General features: G+C 47.8%; 1 protein-coding gene across 6 annotated transcripts in view; it reads left to right on the top strand.

Moving 5' to 3' along the window:
- Positions 1–15,066, top strand: part of ALMS1 (ALMS1 centrosome and basal body associated protein) — a 110,473-nt gene extending 95,407 nt beyond the window's left edge. For 5 of the 6 annotated variants that reach the window (XM_051974259.1, XM_051974258.1, XM_051974256.1 and 2 more), the window contains 7 exons: positions 11–125; positions 814–1,020; positions 2,951–3,189; positions 3,394–3,577; positions 5,797–5,857; positions 13,941–14,040; positions 14,702–15,066. In XM_051974259.1, coding sequence (XP_051830219.1) covers positions 11–125; positions 814–1,020; positions 2,951–3,189; positions 3,394–3,577; positions 5,797–5,857; positions 13,941–14,040; positions 14,702–14,746 — 951 coding nt within the window. In that variant the 3' untranslated portion in view covers positions 14,747–15,066. Of the gene's footprint in view, positions 1–10; positions 126–813; positions 1,021–2,060; positions 2,240–2,950; positions 3,190–3,393; positions 3,578–5,796; positions 5,858–13,940; positions 14,041–14,701 lie in introns of those variants that run through there. The other variant, XM_051974260.1, reaches the window with a different exon arrangement.

Genomic DNA, 15,066 nt, shown 5'->3' with positions numbered 1-15,066 from the left:
TGCTTTGCAGGTGGATGCTATCATTTCCTCGGACTCGTTCTCAACTGCCAGTAGTGCTTGGAGTTCTAGCTCCAGCCCCAAGGAGAAGCACAACGTCCGGATGTTAAATAAGGGCGTCCAAACGGGTGAGTGACTCCCGGGGAGGCCCCTCTGCCCTTGGTCACTTCTGGAGTTGCAGTTAGGAGGACGAAGCGTGACTAGAATAGAAACCTCTGCCCCCGCAGAGACAGGAGTGTCCCCAGCTGTGAGGCGTTTGGCATTTCCCTGCTGTGATAAAAGATGTCTGCTCCAGTTAGGTTTTATGATAATTGCCGTATGTGGCATTTCTTACATATCTAATATCTTCTGGGCACACAGAGCTAAAAGAGTGACTGTCTTTAAAGAGTGCCCCCTTTTTGCCCATTTTTGCGGATCCTTGTGCCCCTCCTTAGCCTGGGGGGCAAGAGACCCAGATCATTGGCTGATGCTGACTTGGGATTTCTCCCTGCAACAGTCTGAATGAGGCGAGTTTTAAAGGGAGTTTGGCTGGGTCAGTTTCTTCCAACTGTTTCAACTCTTATTCGTAGTAGATTAAATAATGATAGGATAAACCACATCTGCAGTAAAGTCCGTGTACGAAATGAGGTGCCAGCGTTTCTTTGTGGCCTTAATTCTATGGTGGGAGCCTTTTGTTCAGATCGATTCCCATTAAAATCCTTCTGGTCCGGAGTTTTCTGGGGAGTCGGGTTGTGTGAGACCAGAAACCTTAGGATAGGGCACTTGGACAGAGCTTCCTGCATGGAAATCAGTCAGAACTGTAACTTTTGTTCTTAGGGGAATTGGAGATTGTGAGAAGTACAAGAAAACACACTCGAGATTTTGGGGTGACTTTTCCAACCCCAAAGTATAACGCGACTGGTACAAGAGGAGACAGTTGCGTGAATGATTCGAGTCCAGGAAGCAATTTAGAAGACGAGAAGCCTCTGACAATTTACATGTGGACCAAGAAGCCGAGGAGAAGTAAACCCCATTGCTGTGAAGGTAAAAGCCCCCAGCTTCAGGTTAACCTTTGCAGGCAGATAGCACTTGAAGCTTTCAGGTGTTTCCATTCCATCTCTACCTCCCCTCATCCAGCCTGGCAGGAAAGATGGCAGTCTCAGTGTCAGTAAGGCCACGGCTGGATCATTGCTGTCAGTGTTTCCGTGGCCAAGACTCGGACTCAACCATAGACAGCCCCTGGCAGCTTGGTCCCAAGTCATTGGGTCTGTGTTGTACCACAATCTCCCTTTTCTGCTCTTGTTTTCCTTGCTAGGGATTCTATTTTCCTTGTCTTCTCCTTTAGTTCTTCATTCTACCCAACATCCTGAAAGCAGAGGTGCAGAGCCTGCTTTTTTCCTTCCCCATCCTCCTTGTAAAACATTTAATAAAATGAGTGAACTAGAGGAAGGAAAGCTAATTCCCTTTCTGTTATTGTCCCTTCTTTCTGTTCCTTTGGATATTTGACAAGTATTTTCTCTTATCTGGCTTCCAGAAAAATGACTCTAAGTGGGATTCCTGGGGCTTCTCGTTTTGATAAACTCCTCCTTCGAGTCTTGATTTGGGGCATCAGGGCGCTCCTCCTGCCCGCCCCTGACCACGGGAATGCCAGTGGGCAACACTGAGAGTCCTTCAAAGCCCCAACAGTGTCTTTGCTTGGCCCCATTTCTGTGACAGAGTTCACAAGAAAGAGTGAGATGGTAAAAAAAAAAAAAAAAAAAAAAAAAAAAAGGTGACTTTCCTGTGCTAGAGATGCTGTCAACAGGGACCTTAAAAGCAGTTGCAAACTTGGGCTTGTTGTTGGCCCCCAGATTTCCCTGAGGTCATAGGCCATAGGCCATCCGGCCTTTTTTGCCCCCACACCCCTCCTGCCCTTGTGGTCTGAGGCCACATAGACAGCTTCTGTGGCAAGGATTCCTCTCTCCCCTCGGGACTTTACGTCCAACCAAGCCGTTAGCTGGTGGGAGGAGTGGTGTCTCTTGTGCCCGGTGGAGGCGTCTGAGACCCTGACGTGGAATTTTCACCCCTTTTCCCCCTTTCGACAGTGTCATCCGTATAGCTGCTGAAACGTTTGCCAATGTAATGCCTGTTTTCCGTTTGTTGGTGCCATTAAGCATCCTCACCTTTGGCTTAACATCACTGTTCCTGGAAGGGCAGGAGGTTTGGTTAGAACATTCACTGAGAACGTTCCTCCGATTAGATTAAAAGTACAGTGCTCTCTAAACTTGGTGTTTCCTGGCACTGCCATGCGCTTTCTAGCTGGGGAAGGGGTAGCTCAGACTTGGAGGGCGCAGTACCTGCGCCCGCCGTGTGGGGTGAGTAAGGGGCTGGGTGGCCAGGAGAAGCTAGCCGCGCCTGGCCCAGCGATTCCCGAGGGCCAAGGCCGCCCCAGGAGCCCCTTCTGCTGGGTCACTGACACCTGTCCCAGAGTCCCCTGGGGGGGACTGAGACCAGCCAGCCCCGGGCGCCCCAAGTGTCTGGTTCCCTAGCCCTTGCCACCCCCCCTGCTGCTGCTGCTTCTCCTCTCAGCATCTGCCGCCGTTTGTTATCACCTGGAGAGTCCGGCCTAGGTAGGACACCTTTCCCAAAGGGAATGAAGTGGGCTGGGCCTGAAGGGGGAGGGGCAAGAGCGAAAGAGGCGGGGCTGGGGACCGACCGGCAGCAGCGTGCAGGGACATTATGCGCGGGGGAGGGCCAGACCCCGAGCCCGCCCCTGTCCAGGCGCTCACCCCCTCCTGGCTCCCCCTGTGAGCCCCCTCACGGCCTCTGCTCCTGCCCTCCCGAAGCTCAGTCCTCGTGTCCGGGTGAGACGGTGTGGCCAGCCTGCCCGCAGGGCGCTCACCGCGAGGAAATGCTCAGGGAAGGCCCCTGGGAGCCACGCCCGGGGCCCCCGCCTGAGAGCCGGGGCCCTAATGCTTCTCGATGTTTCCCACAGGGGTTTCCTGGTTCATCCCTGCCGAGAACCCCAGGCGGGCCAAGAAGGAAAACCAGCCCGGCTGGGTGCCCGGCCCCGGCCCCTCCTGGTTCGCCCCCCTGCTTCCCAGCAAGCCCTGGCGGCAGCCCCTGCGGGAGAAGAACTGGCAGGCGGAGAGCAGCGGCGGGCGGCAGGCTGGGCCGCCCGGCCTCGACCAGGACAAGGAGGGCCCTCCGCGGTTCGTGAAGGCGGGCCTGCAGGTGCGTGGTGGGCGGGGATGGGGAGGAACCTTAGCTTCCCTTTGCCTCGGAGGGGTGTCGGGTCAGCTTTCTCCTCCGCTGCCCCCCGGGGGTCCGTCCCCTTGGCCCCCCCTGTTCTGCTAGTCCGCGTCCCCTTGTTGCCCACGGCCTTCTGATAATGTGTAGGCGGGTCTCCCGGACACGCAGCTCTCCTCTCTGCCTCAGGAGTCCCTGGAGAGGCTGCGGCCCGACTTCATCTCCCGCTCCAAGGCTCGGGTGAAGCGGCTGAGGCTGATCACGGAGGAGCGCAAGCTGCAGCGCCTGCTGCAGAGGGAGCGCGATCAGCTGTTCAACACCGAGGAGCAGCAGAGGGAGTCCCAGGACATGGCCGGCTTCCTTTCTAAGAAAGGTACCAGCAAAACCTGGGGGTGGGGTGGGGGTCGTGCTGAAAACGGCTGTGGCGAGGGAGAGGCTCTGAGGAGCACAGCAGGCCTCTGGACCTCCCTGGCCTTCCTCCCTGGTCCTGGGCCACACTGGATCAGCCCGGAGAAAGTCCGTGGGAGACCCCCACGGGAGGCCTCTTCCTGCTGACTTGTGACTTTGGGGGGAGACTTTAGACAAGTCATTTCCTTCTCTGTAAAATAAAGACCTTTCAAGATTTTTTCCAAGTGGGAAAGTCTGTATTTTCTGGAAATTGTGGTCCCTAAAATTTTCCTTCGAAATTGGCCACACACACACTTACCTTCCAGAGTTTTTTTCTCCTCACAGACAGCTACAAGTGTACTCTTTGTGTTCCCCAAAGTATCAGGATAACTGGAAACATTGTGACAAACCCAAAAACAATTTTTACAAGAACCAAATGAATCACACACACCGTTTGGCCAAGGGCAGGGTTAAGCTCTCTGCGCACAGTCTTTGGAGCTCGCGAAGTTCTAGGTGATGAAAGCTCTTCACGCCAATCTGGGCTCCCGTCCACAGTGTCATCAGTAGGAAGGAGTGGGGGGGGGGAGTGCAGGGAGATGGAGAGACATGAGAGCAGGTAGGAAATAAGTGACTCCCCCAGTGCAGGGCTCTCCTGAGACCCAGGATTGGGCGCTGCTTTTGGCAGTGGGGACCAAAGGCAGGGTCTGCCTGCTTCCCCGAGGCTTAGGGTTTATCCTGCTGGGCCTGGAAGAGGTGGCTGGCACAAGAAAGGGGATCCTTGGGCAAGGGGACGGTGGGCTTTTCAGAAACACAAGGGGCTCAGGACCATGATCCTGGCTCTTCTGGAGCTGAGGGCGCAGCTGGATCCTGGCTCTGAAGCACAGAAGATGAAGAAGCGGTTTGGGTTCTCCTACTTCTGACTGGGGGCTTGTTCTTGACAGTCCTTGGGCCTCGGCTTCCCCTCCCTTCTCTGACTGTCTCAGCACGGGCACAGAGAGGCATTCTCAGAAGTCTATTTTTGACCATTCCGAGAGCCACAAGAAAGGCACTCCTGGGGACAAATGTACTTTGTTTGGCAGTTATTCTGTTCAAGTCACCCTGTGTTTATGGAGTACATCGTGTTACAGACACTGGTGACTAAAAAAGGAATTGAATAGTGGTCATTAAACCCTGAGAACTTACATGTCTAGTTGGAGGAAAAGAGGTTTCTAGGGAAAGTAGAGGAAAAAGGAGCTGCCATCCTTGGGCCCTCTCCTTTGTTTGATAAGAGCTCAGATTCTCCAACCATTTGCCCAGAGGGCGGGCTGAGCCCCTGATCTTTTGTGGCTACTGTAAAGATGCTTCTCACACCCTCCTTTGGATTTCAGTGATGTACGTCAGGCTAGGCAGGCTGTGAGAATAAAGGCCATATTTTATTTGTCTCCCCTAACTTGGGGCCTTGTTCTAATTGGAGAGCCTGAATATTGGAGCTGAAGTCTTTATGAAGTTAATGAGAGTTACACTACCATGTGCCAGGTTTAAACTGAGTGATGGGGACAACATGTAAACAACTGAACAAACGGACGTAGCAAGGATGCCCTGGCTGAGTTTAGGGAGGAGGGAGAATGGCTTCCTGCAGAAGGAGGGAGAAGCGAGGAGGGGAAGGGCAGGGAAAATGCCTGGAGGTGGGGAGATGGAGGGTCTTGTGCAAAGAGCAGGCTGGTGTCACTGGGCTGTAGAGAACTGGAAGGAGAACTGGGCATTTGGGACTGGGAAGGTAGGAAGTTATCCAAACAAAACTAAGTCTTTGACCCTGAGACCTGTTGAAAGTGATAGGGTCAGAACTGCACTTTGGAAAGAGCACTTGGACGGCGGAGTGGAGGGACTTAATGCATTATTCTTTTTCAAAGTGCTTTGCATCCATGGTCTCTCCTGCTCTTGGAGTAGTCATAACTTAACTTTATAAAAAAGGAAAATGCTTTCTGCCAGCTGTCTGTTAATGACAGTAAGATCCAAATGAAATCCGACCTTTTAGGTCGCTCCAACTGGCATGGCGTGAGGGCTGGCGCCATTTTTGATGCCCTCTGTGTGTTTTCTGAGCAGCACACCTTCTCTGCCCCAGTATCAGGCCAACCTTGCAGGGTGAATGTTGCTTTGGGGATGTGAGGAATTGGATAAAAAGTTTAGAAAACCCCACTGACCAGAAACATGTCTCCCTTTGCCTAGGTTACGTAACTGTGAGGAACAGGATAATAACCAAGAAGGAAATGGTCCAGCGATCCAAAAGGTGGGTCTGATGAGTACTGGGAGCAGAGGTGTTTGTATGTGGTCAGAACCACATTTTCTGGACTATGGCAGGGACTTTCTTACAAGAAGAAATCTAAGTAGACACGAGGAAGCGGAGAACTGGCTCATGGGTGTGCTTTGAGAGGAGGCCTTTCTGAGTGCTGGGGTGTAAAATCTAATATATACAGCAATGGAAAATCAAGTCAGCAACATTCATGAAATGACATTTAATTACATTCTGATACATCCCAGGTCACCCGAGCTAGGCTTCCCGGGTATTTCCCGATAAAGGTCAGTAGTGGTAGACAGATAGGAATTTTAGTTATCATCCCACTTGGTATAAATTGATACTTCTGAAGTGCCTAAAAAGAATTTAGCCTTTGGTTTAAGGAGTTTTGTAGTTGCTGGTTATAATCCTATCTCACTGGTCATGTCCCCCAAAATCCGCAGGTTTATTTTGAGTCCTTTGTTATTCTTGTTGCTCATTGCTTTGCTCAGAGTTCCCAAGTCATTCACAGCTGTGTACCTTTAAGGTATTTTTATGGAAATTGTCCTTCTGGTTTTGGTAACTTTCTGCACTAGTTCAAACAGGTTTTCCCCAGGTTTCTCTGAAACTGTCTCCGTCATTTCTTAGAGCACAGTGGTATTCCATCCCATATGAATGGGATATGAAACCGTAATCCTTCCCCAATTTTAGTTTAGTCCTTCCCCAATTAAGAGGAACCCCTTCCCTCCAACCTGGTTCCAGTTCTCTGAAATGTGAGCTGCTAAAATATTTTGTTCACATGGGTTCTTTTCCTCCTCCTCTGATCTCTTGAGGTTGTAGACCTGGAAGTAGGACCGCTGAATCCAAGGGTATCCAGTTTAATAGGTTTGGGGGCATGGGTCCAGATTGTTTTCTAGAATGGTTGCATGGCCATGTAGCTATTCTGAAGATTAAAACCAGGCCTGTCACAAGGCTGTTTAACCTGCTTCATACTGAAGATCTCTTCCCTCCCCAGAATCCCTTAGATTTTCAGGCTGTAATCTTACTTTAGTGCTAAACAAATTATAAAATCATCTTCATATAGCCTAACATAGTACGTTGGTGTTTGCTTAGGGGATTTGTGAGTTGGATATATTTGCATGTCCTGCTTAAATAAATGAATGAATGAATATTTTTTATACGCACACACACACATAAAGAGCTTTCAAATATAAATTTACTTCTATGGATACATGTGCATGTACTGGTTAAATAAATTAATGAATGAATATTTTATATATATATATGTATGTATACATACACACACACATGCACGCACCCCTATGTTTTAGAGTGAGCCCTAAATTAAAAATTGAGGAGTACTGGGGCTTTGGTCTCAGTGTCTTTACCAAGTCCTCTAACCAGTAGTGCCATGATTATAGAAAGCATAAGACTCAACCCCATTCACTGGATTATAGATTTATAAGGGTCCATCTGATCCAATCACCATCATTCCTAGATTAGGCAGCTGAGGGCCTGAGAGGTTAAGAGAAGACTCTGGTCATGATAACTGGGTTTAAGTAGTTGTAGGGCTTTGCTGGAGAAGGAATAAAACTTGTTCCTTTTGGCCTCAGAGGCCAAGAGGAGAAGCAAGGAGAAGTGACCAAAAAGCAAATGTAGGCTTGATTTCTGGGCACATTTCTTAACCCAAGGCCCCAGACCAAGGCTCTGTCCCCAGGGGGCGGCCGTATCATAGTGGGCATTCCTTTTGTGCATGGGTTACAGTAGGAAGGGCTCTCTCAAACCCAACTCTGGGATAAAGAGGGCCGGGTGGGCTCATGGAAGGTGAGCCTGAAGGGGGGGCGGCCATGCTGCTCTGTTAGGTAGGTGCTTAGAGCCCCTCATTTTGTTGTGGGCATGTGGGGGAATTGGAAGAGGAAAGCTCACAATGTGGCTATGAAGGCTGGACTGCTTTAGACAGTGCTGTTTGGGACAGAACCTTCCTTCCCATATTTATCTCTGGCCCTTTTTTCAATCAGTGGAGAAGATATCCAGTGAAGGATTAAGAGAATTAAGTGACTGAAGTCCTCTGGCCAGCCCAGAGCAGCCAGTGTTGTGGCTCGTGGCGCACCTGCCTCTCCTCCTCAGGAGACGGTCCTGTTGTGGACCGGTTGGATAGTGCCCTGAAGACTTAACTTGGGGCCACTCCAGCACCCTCATGCAACGTAGATTTTTAGGTCAGACGTGCATCTACCTCTGGCTCTCTTATCCAGAGTTTCCTTCTTCATCCTTGTACTTTATAAACAATAGCAAAGGCAGCAATGGCCTTCTTGGGGGGGGGGGGGGTCCTCGGGTTTTGCTTTCCACATGCTCACTTTGACTGGAGAGGACCCTCATAATAGAAACCAGACACCAGTGTCTCTCCTGATTCATATATTCCTACCTGTCATTACCCAATCTGGTACTAGAGGAAAACAATTCATCTAAATTTGGGGAAAAGACTACTGTACAGTGTACTGTACATTGGGCAGAATGTTAGGCTTTGGGTAATTACATATTGCAAATCTAATGCTTCCAAGTGTATGCGGATGGATCTGTGATCTTCTGGATTCGGGAGTGCCCTCCACAAAGCAATTTGCCACCCAGCCATGTCTGCCTTCCCATCCAGGGCACTGGTAGCCCTCTGCAGTAATGGCTCCTCGGGCCATCCAGCCGTCATTGCTCGGTCTTCACCGTGGGACTGGAACATCTGGTTTTCTTCATACAGTTCATTGATGACAGTCTTCAGATTTTCCTTGGAAAAGCCGCCTGCCATCACCTCTCTCAGTTCCCAGTTGTGCTCATCTTTCATTCTTAGAGGCAGGGGTATTCCGGGTCCCACTGCCATACAGCAGCCCTGGTGAAATGCTTGTGTTGAAAAGATAGGTCTTTCCTTTCATTCTGGCGTCAGGCAGAGTACTTTGCAAATTTCCAAAAGCAGTCCATCTTTTCTGTTCCTCCTCTGTCTCGTCAAAGCCCAGCTCCTTGTCCTTCTTTGTTGTCTGTCCAGATAGCAGTGCTACAGTATGACCTTTCTGATAGATATTGAAATACAGGAAATAGAGAAGCTGTCTTCATTTGGTATTTTCTGTAGGAATGGATGGGCCAGAGTCACCATACATCACTCCAGGAGACTGTAGTGAGTTGGAGTTTGATGCAACCAATACAATATCATGTACAAAGAGGGCTGAAAAAATAGAAGAAATGGTAAAATACTTAATTGGAAAAACAACTGATTTGGAAAACAGATTGAAGAGACAAATGTTTTAAGATTCATTGAACTATCTGAATGCTGTCACTAAAAAAAGAGGCTAAGCATCAAAAATTTTTTAAAATGTCTCTACGAGCCAGAAGGCAAAGTAGAAACAGAAAGAATAACCCCTGGAGAGAAACTCCAAAGGCAAATTCGAAATCCAGAACTTCCAAGTCAAAGAAAAATTATTGCAAGCATCCAGAAAGAAAAAATTCAGATATAGAAGAGTCACAGACATAATTTAGCAGGGATCACTATAAAGGGGCGGAAAACTTGGAATACGAGATTCCAGATGGCAAAGGATATGGAGCCCAAGCAAAAGTGAGTATGACCCTGAAGAAATAAAAATGGCCTTTACTGAGAGATTTCCATGCATTCCTGATGAAAAGACCAAAGCTTTGGAGAAACTTGGATCAAACACCAGAGGGAAGAAAAAAAAAAGAACATGAGTGAAACATGAGAAGGGACAATTCCAGGGTAAACTACTTACATTTAAACATGGGGAGATGATACATGTGCCTTCTGAACCAAGTTGTTAGGGGTCATGGGAATGGTTTTGATTTGATGATCTTCAGGGAAGAATGGGAAGGGAAGAAGAACATGGGGGAAGGGAAGGTGAAAAGAAGGTAAGGGAAAGTATTTCACATAGGGTGCTCAAGTCATCTAGACATAAGGAAGTAGAGTGCTGATGACCGATTCTCATCAGACGTGGTGAAAAGAAGGAAGTGTATAAATTCAAAGTATTTGGCCTTATCACCATAAGGTGAGCCTCTGTAGCAGAGATAAAGTTTTCCCAGGAAAGGTACTTTTTCCAGAATCTTCCTTAAAAGGAAACATTTTTCAACAAGTTACCCTTATGATTATTTTTCACCTCTATTTATTAATTGTTGATATCTTCTGTCTTTATATCACATTTCTTCTCCAGAAGGAAACTTATAAAAAGACACACACACGTATACAAATTTCATCCAGTAGGGGATAGGAAGAAAGTTGGGGAGGGAAAGTGGAGAGAGAGTTTTAGGTTAAGAGAGAGATTCTTCCTAAAGCAAAACAAACTGAGAAACTTCTTCAATTATTCATGGGCCTTTTTGAGGTGACAAAGAATGGGAATCTGAGGACTTGTGTGTGGTAAATTGGGGCACGGACAAACTCCTGCTTCTTCTCATTTCACTTGGCATCAGTTCATGTCAGTCTCTCCAAGGTTCTCTGAAATCATCTTGCTGATCTTTCTTACAGAACAATAATATTCCATAACAGTAATATACCATAACTTATTCAGCCATTCTCCAACTGATGGGCATCCGCTCAGTTTCCCATTTCTTGCCACTACAAAAAAGGCTGCCACAAACATTTTTGCATATTTGGGTCCCTTTCTCCTTTTATGATCTCTTTGGGATATAAGCCCAGTAGAGACACTGCAGGGTCAAAGGGTATGCACAGTTTGTTAACCCTTTGTCCTGCCCACCTTTTGAGAAGAACAAGTATTTAAGACCATCACGCTTCCCTTGGGCACCGGTTCTCCTATTGGGAAGTTGGCTGAGGGCAAGCTCAGATTTAGGGAGAAGAGAGGGGGAGTCACAGAGATCACTCCCTAGATCTTCACTCTTTTTATAAGTTTCCTTCTGGAGAAGAAATGTGATATAAAGACAGAAGATATCAACAATTAATAAATAGAGGTGAAAAATAATCATAAGGGTAACTTGTTGAAAAATGTTTCCTTTTAAGGAAGATTCTGGAAAAAGTACCTTTCCTGGGAAAACTTTATCTCTGCTACAGAGGCTCACCTTATGGTGATAAGGCCAAATACTTTGAACTTGGGTCCTCCTGATCTCAGATCTAGTGCTCTGTTTGCTGTGGGTACCTCATAAAACAAACAGTGAAGAGGAAAACTAGTTTAACAAAAGGTTGGTCATTCCAGCCCTAAATGACCCCAGTCAAGTCATTCTAACTGTGTTTAAGAGTAAGAGTGGAAGGAAGATAAAAGCCAGACAAAAGATGGGAAAGATCTTCAAAAACATCTCTAGTCTGTGCAAAGGATGATGGAGGCCTGCCCTTGCACTCCAGCCTTGTCTCCTGAGCTTGCTTATGGAGGAAGGAGGAATGGCAAGGAACAAAGCTGGAAGAAGTCACTGGACCCAGAGAGGTGCGGTCCAGGCAGCCCAGCAGGGGGGCTTGGAGGGAGAAAAGCTCAAGCTAGGACATGAGGTGGAATGCCAGCCATTGGAAAGTGTCATTTGCTGAGAGAAGCTTGTAAGCAGAAAATGCTATTGTCACATGGTTTGGCCCAGAGGCCCCCTGATTGTATGATTTTTCTGAGACTCACTTTGTTCACCTTGGCAGAAAACCATTTTGATGAGATGCTCTTTTCAGGATCAAAGATGTACCTGTGTGATGTCCTAGAAACCGTGGCATATCATCAAAGTTCTGCTGCTTCTCCAACACCGCGTTGAGTTCTTAGGCTTGTTTTTAGATTCTGTTCGAGTCATGCGATTAGAGCCTTTTCTGCCCCAACGTTAACTCTTGAATCAGCTTTCGTTATTCAGCCACTCTTTACTAGCCTTTTGACCTGTTTCAGATGGCCCGGCTTCTCAGAATAGTGTCTACTTCCATTGAGATTAAAAGATGTGTCATTGCCTCTAAAAACAACAGTATTTGAAAAGGATGACACTCATTGGACTCTGTGGAGCATTTTTGGTTAGAAATCAGTCTTCTTTCCCTTGTGATCATCTTATTTTTTATGCAGCTTCCAGAGTCAGAGGGCTTCTGTGAATGAGCAAGAGGTGTTAGACATTTCTCTTGTTGATACACCATGAGATGGGACTTCTGGGAGGCAGAATTGCTAGAAGAACTATCTTGTAGGAGTTTTAGATAAAGTTACGTGGATAATAGATCTTGAACCTTGGAAAGGGGCATGTTCACTCTTCTGAGTGAACTGTGTAGGAGAAATAATCATACAAAAGCTGAGAATAGGTCTAGAGCAGGGGTTCTCAAACTTTTTAAATAGGGGCCAGTTCACTGTCCCTCAGACAGTTGGAGGGCCAGACTATAGTAAAAACAGAAACTTTGTTTTGTGGGCCTTTAAATAAAGAAACTTCATAGCCCTGGGTGAGGGGGATAAACGTCCTCTGCTGCATCTGGCCCGCGGGCTTAGTTTGAGGACCCCTGCTCTAGAATATTAAAAATGACATTGGGCTTTGAGAAAGGAGATAAGTTATTGGACAGAAGCCATCCTAGGAACTGCTTTGACTGAGAAACAGAAGCTTCTAGTTAGTCCCCTTCACATCGGTAAGTTTTCAGAGATCAGAATCACAACCTTTGGAGTTGAAAACACTTTATAGATAAAGAAAACTAGTGAAAAGTTTGGTATATGCAGTGTCACTTAAAAAAAAAAAATGATTAACAGGAGATTCCTAATTAATCCACAGTGGCCAGGACTTAGAAGTCATCATGGGAGCCATATCAATGCAATTTTTTTTGTTTACATGCACATATAATTTTTCCAGTTACATGTAAAAGGTTTTTTTACATTTTTTTTTTAAACTTTGAGTTCCAGATTTTGTCCTTCCTCCCTTCCTCTTCCATTGAGAAGGCGCATGTAAAGCCATGCAAAAGGTTTCTATAAAATTTGTGTTGTGAAAGAAAATAGATTCCCCCCTCCAAAAAAAAAAAAAAAAGAAAAGAAAGTTTAAAAAATTATGCTTCAATCTGTATTCATCTAATCATTTCTTTCTCTGGGTATGGATAACATTTTCATCATGAATCCTTTGGAGTAGTCTCGGATCATTGTATTGTTGAGACTAGCAAAGTCATTCACAGCTGAACATCCCACAACACAATCAGTGAGATTTATAGAGCTCCTCCTGAATACACGTTGCTGGGTGGGGTGCTGGGGAGGCTAACCAAGTATTTTCTTTCTGAATGAGTTGCTTCTGTTAGCAGTCCAGGCGGGCTGGACAGAGCTCCTGATGTCTCGAAAGCGCAGGTTCCCCTTTTTGGAGTCTGCTTGCTCATCTGTAATACATATCCACATCACACTCTGATAGATGTGGTCTTGGCCACGGATCCCTACTAAGGCAGAAGATTGGAACAGCCCTGCTTTAACATAACCTTTTATGGCAAAAGTCTTAATGCCAAACTGGCCCTGGTGACTCCCCCAGGAGCAAGTGAACGCTCTTCTGTCTTCCCCACTTGAGTCAGTAATTTTTGAGGCAGTAATTTCTCATTAGCTTTTTCCTTCCCTCCGGGCACCCTCCTTTAATTCTGACTTCATCCCACTTCCTCGGGAGAGTTCCTGTGGCTTGTGGAGATGGAGGCGGGGGCATGAGCCTAGGAATAATGGAGCCAGGCTGCTGAATGAAGGCATTTTAAATGGGAACTTGGAAGAACTGACATTCTGTCCCTTCCTTGTTCACACCCTCTGCATTCTCATGGCAAGCTTGTGTAATAACCATTCAGCCTCAGGTAGCAGAGCCCCACAGAATGTCCCTTTGATCACTTCCTTGAGGGTTTCTGAGATTTCAGGACATCATGGAGCCCAAGTGCTGGGCCCAGAGTCGGGCAGCCGGCGGGTGTCCGAGGGGGTTCAGTTCTTCCTGCCTCCAAGGCCAGCTTTCCCCCCATGGCCCCTAGCTCCTCTTGAGGGGTAAGCATGTGTCCCGATATCTTTGAACAAAGGCTTCTCTTCCTGCTTTGTTTCTTGTGGTATCTGCCATCCCACTAAGAGCAGGGATGCTGTGGGATTGATGTTGGGGGAGTTGACTGGGCAGGAGAAGCTCGTGTGGGGTCCCCCTAATGGGACTAAGTGGTGGCTTGTCTCCCCTTTTCAAGGCTGTATGAGCAGCTTCCTGAGGTGAGGAAGAGGCGAGAAGAGGAGCAGAGGAAGTCGGTCTATAGCACGTACCGGTTCAGAGCCCAGCTCTACAAAATGGTGAGTCCAGCTGCTGGGCAGGGTCAGGCCCCCAGCTCCTGGAGGACTGAGAGGGGACCCCTGCCGTAGTAGAGCAGCAAGACCTCCTCCTAGACAGCTCCACAGATATGGAGGGACATGGAGGGCCAGGACTGTCTGGGAATCCCTGAAGCTGCCCCCACCACAGTATGGAAGGCTCTTGGTTCTCCCTGTTGTGGGCAGCCCCTCAGCTGGAGCCCCCAAGCGTCTGCTGAGCTGTTGGGCCCTGTGATCACGACAGATGAGGGGCCTTCCTATTCAGGGGCTCCCATGGACGCCCACGTTTCCTTGTACCGTATGTGGGTGGCCACCTCAGCCTTAGGAGAGGAAGGGGTCTGGGAGGTCGCTGAGGCTCCTGGAGCCCCCTCCTCTGGGATGAGTGAGAGCCACAGCAGGCTTTCCTGAGGGGGACTTTTATAGCTGTGAGGAGTTCTCTGGAGGATGGGGGGGAGGAGAAATGACCGCCCTGATCATATTAACTGGGGTTCAGGGGGGTCATCAGTGTTGGGCCTTTCCTTTGGGCTTTATGGAGCAGTACCAGGATCTCCAGAGCTGAGGTGGAAGATTTGGAAGCAAGATCCCCATTCTCTGTCCCAGACCCATCTGCCATTAACCCTATTTCTTGTTTCTTTTCTTTCCACAGAAAATCACCAACCGTGTACTAGGGAGGAAAGTCCCCTGGGATTGACCAGAAAGTCGATCTTTGCCTTCTTATGTCTTTGGTAGTTTTTGGAAACCTCCGACTTCAGCTCAGGTTCAGTGTGTGCTGTGAATGTGTAGTAGTTTGTGTGTGTGTATATATGTGTGTGTGTGTGTGTGCTCAATTAAAGGTGTTTTATATGTTCATGTGCACTTGAATCATCATGGCTTTGTAGGCCTTAAGGGAGTCACTGGTGCAGCTGGGGGACCTTCCTCCCCCGTGACTGTTGGGGGGCGGCTCCTCCCAGAAGCAGGGCCTTTTTTGTATGTGTTTTTGTACTTGTGGAAAATAAATGATTTTAGAGCAAA

The sequence above is a fragment of the Antechinus flavipes genome, chromosome 2 (genome assembly GCF_016432865.1).
Source record: "Antechinus flavipes isolate AdamAnt ecotype Samford, QLD, Australia chromosome 2, AdamAnt_v2, whole genome shotgun sequence".
NCBI classification, from domain to species: domain Eukaryota; kingdom Metazoa; phylum Chordata; class Mammalia; order Dasyuromorphia; family Dasyuridae; genus Antechinus; species Antechinus flavipes.
This window is presented reverse-complemented; position numbering and strand designations above follow the sequence as displayed.